This window comes from Echinococcus granulosus (genome assembly GCF_000524195.1).
Source record: "Echinococcus granulosus chromosome Unknown EG_S00019, whole genome shotgun sequence".
Lineage (NCBI taxonomy): Eukaryota > Metazoa > Platyhelminthes > Cestoda > Cyclophyllidea > Taeniidae > Echinococcus > Echinococcus granulosus.
In genome coordinates, this window is record NW_020170399.1 from 1,093,940 (window position 1) to 1,096,448 (window position 2,509).

Genomic DNA, 2,509 nt, shown 5'->3' on the forward strand with positions numbered 1-2,509 from the left:
CCACCTATCCATTCATCCATTTCATTCACCTCCTTGTCATCGCTCTTCCCATACCTCCATTCCACAATGTATCAACCAATCATTCATCCCAACCTTATTCCGTCTTTGCGTTCCTCTGCCCCACTTCGTGCATTACATCATTTCCAGCTACATTTACTTTATCCTTTCGACGTTGCAATCGTCCATCCCCTTATTTTATACTTTTTCCAATCCGATTGGAAATTCACATTGATATTCTATCTACAGAATGCACAATTCTCTTTTTTGATACTCCAGCTACTCTCAGGGGTAGGTTGTTAACTCACATTTAAAGTTGGCAACTTTGACTAAACGCAGCCAAATGAATTGCACAAGTCCCTGTATTTAACCAAATGGAATGACACCCACGCATTGGATAGATCCCACCTATCCAGTTGTCAGTGATGGCTGTCTATGCAAAGGCTTGTCCATCCCTCGATGCCAATGGAACTGTCATCCCAATTCATTCCGAATGCTGTATTTTCAGTCAGCGTTTGCACATGCAGTGGTCCCTCCCAATCTACTTCACCGCCTATTGTCAGTACGTAAGATGGTTCGTCACGCTTCATGTTGGAGCATGTGAGAATGTTTTCCAAAAGGTAGTTTATCGTGAGTCTTACTTGAAAGAGAGCGAACAGCTCCCCTCTATATTTGCTAAGCTCCAGTAGGAATACCCTCCCTCTACCTGACCTCACGGCCTTACCCATCAACACACCTCTTCGTAGAGGCCAATCTGATCCAACCCAGACCAACTCATCTCACAAATTCTATTTTTCATCCATCCACATCCTCGTCGAGTGGGCAGTCCCCACCACCTTCATTCAGTGAGGCAACTGACAGTCTCACTCCTCATCCACACACCTCCCTGCCTGCGAGTTCAGCAATCTGCTGCAAAGCAGTCCCATGGAATACGAGATCTAATGGCTCTGAATGTAGTTAACAATAATGTGTGGATCATGATGCAGTTTGGTGATCTATCATCTCCAACCAGATTGAGAGGAATGAACTATTCAAAGGCGAAGCAAACGGCAACTGCTCTATTTACCGTGCCTTCTAAATATCACAAATCAACTCAAACACAAATAATATCTTTGTTTTATTTAGAAAGAACGGACGGCCTTGCGATGTTGAAGAGAGGTAATATGTAAATCAAGGGGTCACTTTGATGTTCTCTTGCCGCCACCATTTGTTGACGAGCAAATTAGCAGTATCACAATCATGATGAGAGCGGCCTGAAAGGTAGAGGTAGAGTGTGTCAGGAAATGTCTTCTCCTCACGATACTTAGTGGTGGTGCAAATAACGGGTTTGGGACTCACCTGTGACAGAATTGCGCAAATAGAAACAAACAATAAACTCTTCATGCTTGATGCGGCAAAGTTGACGATTTTGTCTCTACATCCTGGCATATTAACCGTTTGTGCTGCCTGAGGATCACACGGACTAGCTGTCATGTTGCAACATTGTACTGGCGGCTGTTTGCCCAGTTTAACTAAAATGGGCAGCAAACAAGTATTAAAGGTACAATAGCAGAAGCGGATATCCCAAATTATTCCTAAACCTACCGAAATCACCGTAGCCATCCATGCCACAGCATGTTGGACCCATCTGTAATAAAAATAGCCAATTCAAAGGTATACAACTGATGCCATTTTAAGCGTGGTAGCAAATTAATTCGTTTCAGTTACATACCGTCATAGATGCATTCCAGACAGCTGTTGACATTTTTCCTTCCTCACTTCCATCACCAAATAACCGGAGAAGTTTTTCCATTGCTTTAAGAATCAGTGAAGTCAATTTGGTGGGATCAGAGTAAACCACGGATAAGGCGATTATTTGTGCGACAAGTAGAATAATCAGGATGATGACATACTAGTAAGAAAAAGGGAAAAAAACACTGTGAATAATTTGATGACTTCATTCGTTGCCAGTTCACCTCTCTTAAGTCCACTTACAATCTTCAGCAGTGCATTGTGCTCGCAACATGAAGCAATGCACCCGATGAGACAGAGAGCTGCTAGCGCCAATCCGACCACAACGAGGATTATAGCGATACCATCTGTAGGAGATAAGTTACTACCGGGTTATGCCATTTCGAAAGTACTTGTGTGTATCAAAGTGGCATGGCGTGATTTATGATATCACCTACCTGCGTTTTCAGTGATGAATCTAGCCAACTGACGCAAATCTTCATCACTAACATTAAATTGATCAAAAATCTTTGACAACAGCTGTTGAACCATAAATCTGGAGAATTTTAGTAGAATTCCAAACACTGCGACGGCCAGGAAGGCCACCTGAAATGGACAAGAAATTGAGTGCTGCTTCGGCAAGAAATGGTGAGGACTATCGCATGCCTATCACATCACTTACACAGAGGACGGTATTGAGGATTTGAAGAACGAGCTTCAAGCCACAGGAAATAACGCAGCCCATGCTGAAGAGGGAGAGGTAAGAGGATAGGATTGTGTAAAAGAAGAGTAAGAAAATCCC

General features: G+C 43.0%; 1 protein-coding gene across 1 annotated transcript; it reads right to left on the minus strand. All coding sequences in view use genetic code 11, as the record gives it.

Annotated features, from left to right (window-relative positions):
* Positions 1-1,175: 1,175 nt before the first annotated feature.
* On the minus strand, positions 1,176-2,452 carry EGR_03663 (hypothetical protein; the record flags this gene model as incomplete). The annotated part of the gene is made up of 6 exons (XM_024492912.1): positions 1,176-1,250; positions 1,336-1,508; positions 1,582-1,624; positions 1,972-2,075; positions 2,166-2,313; positions 2,390-2,452. 6 exons carry the CDS (start codon positions 2,450-2,452, stop codon positions 1,176-1,178), a joined length of 606 nt encoding a protein of 201 aa, XP_024352795.1.
* Positions 2,453-2,509: the final 57 nt, after the last annotated feature.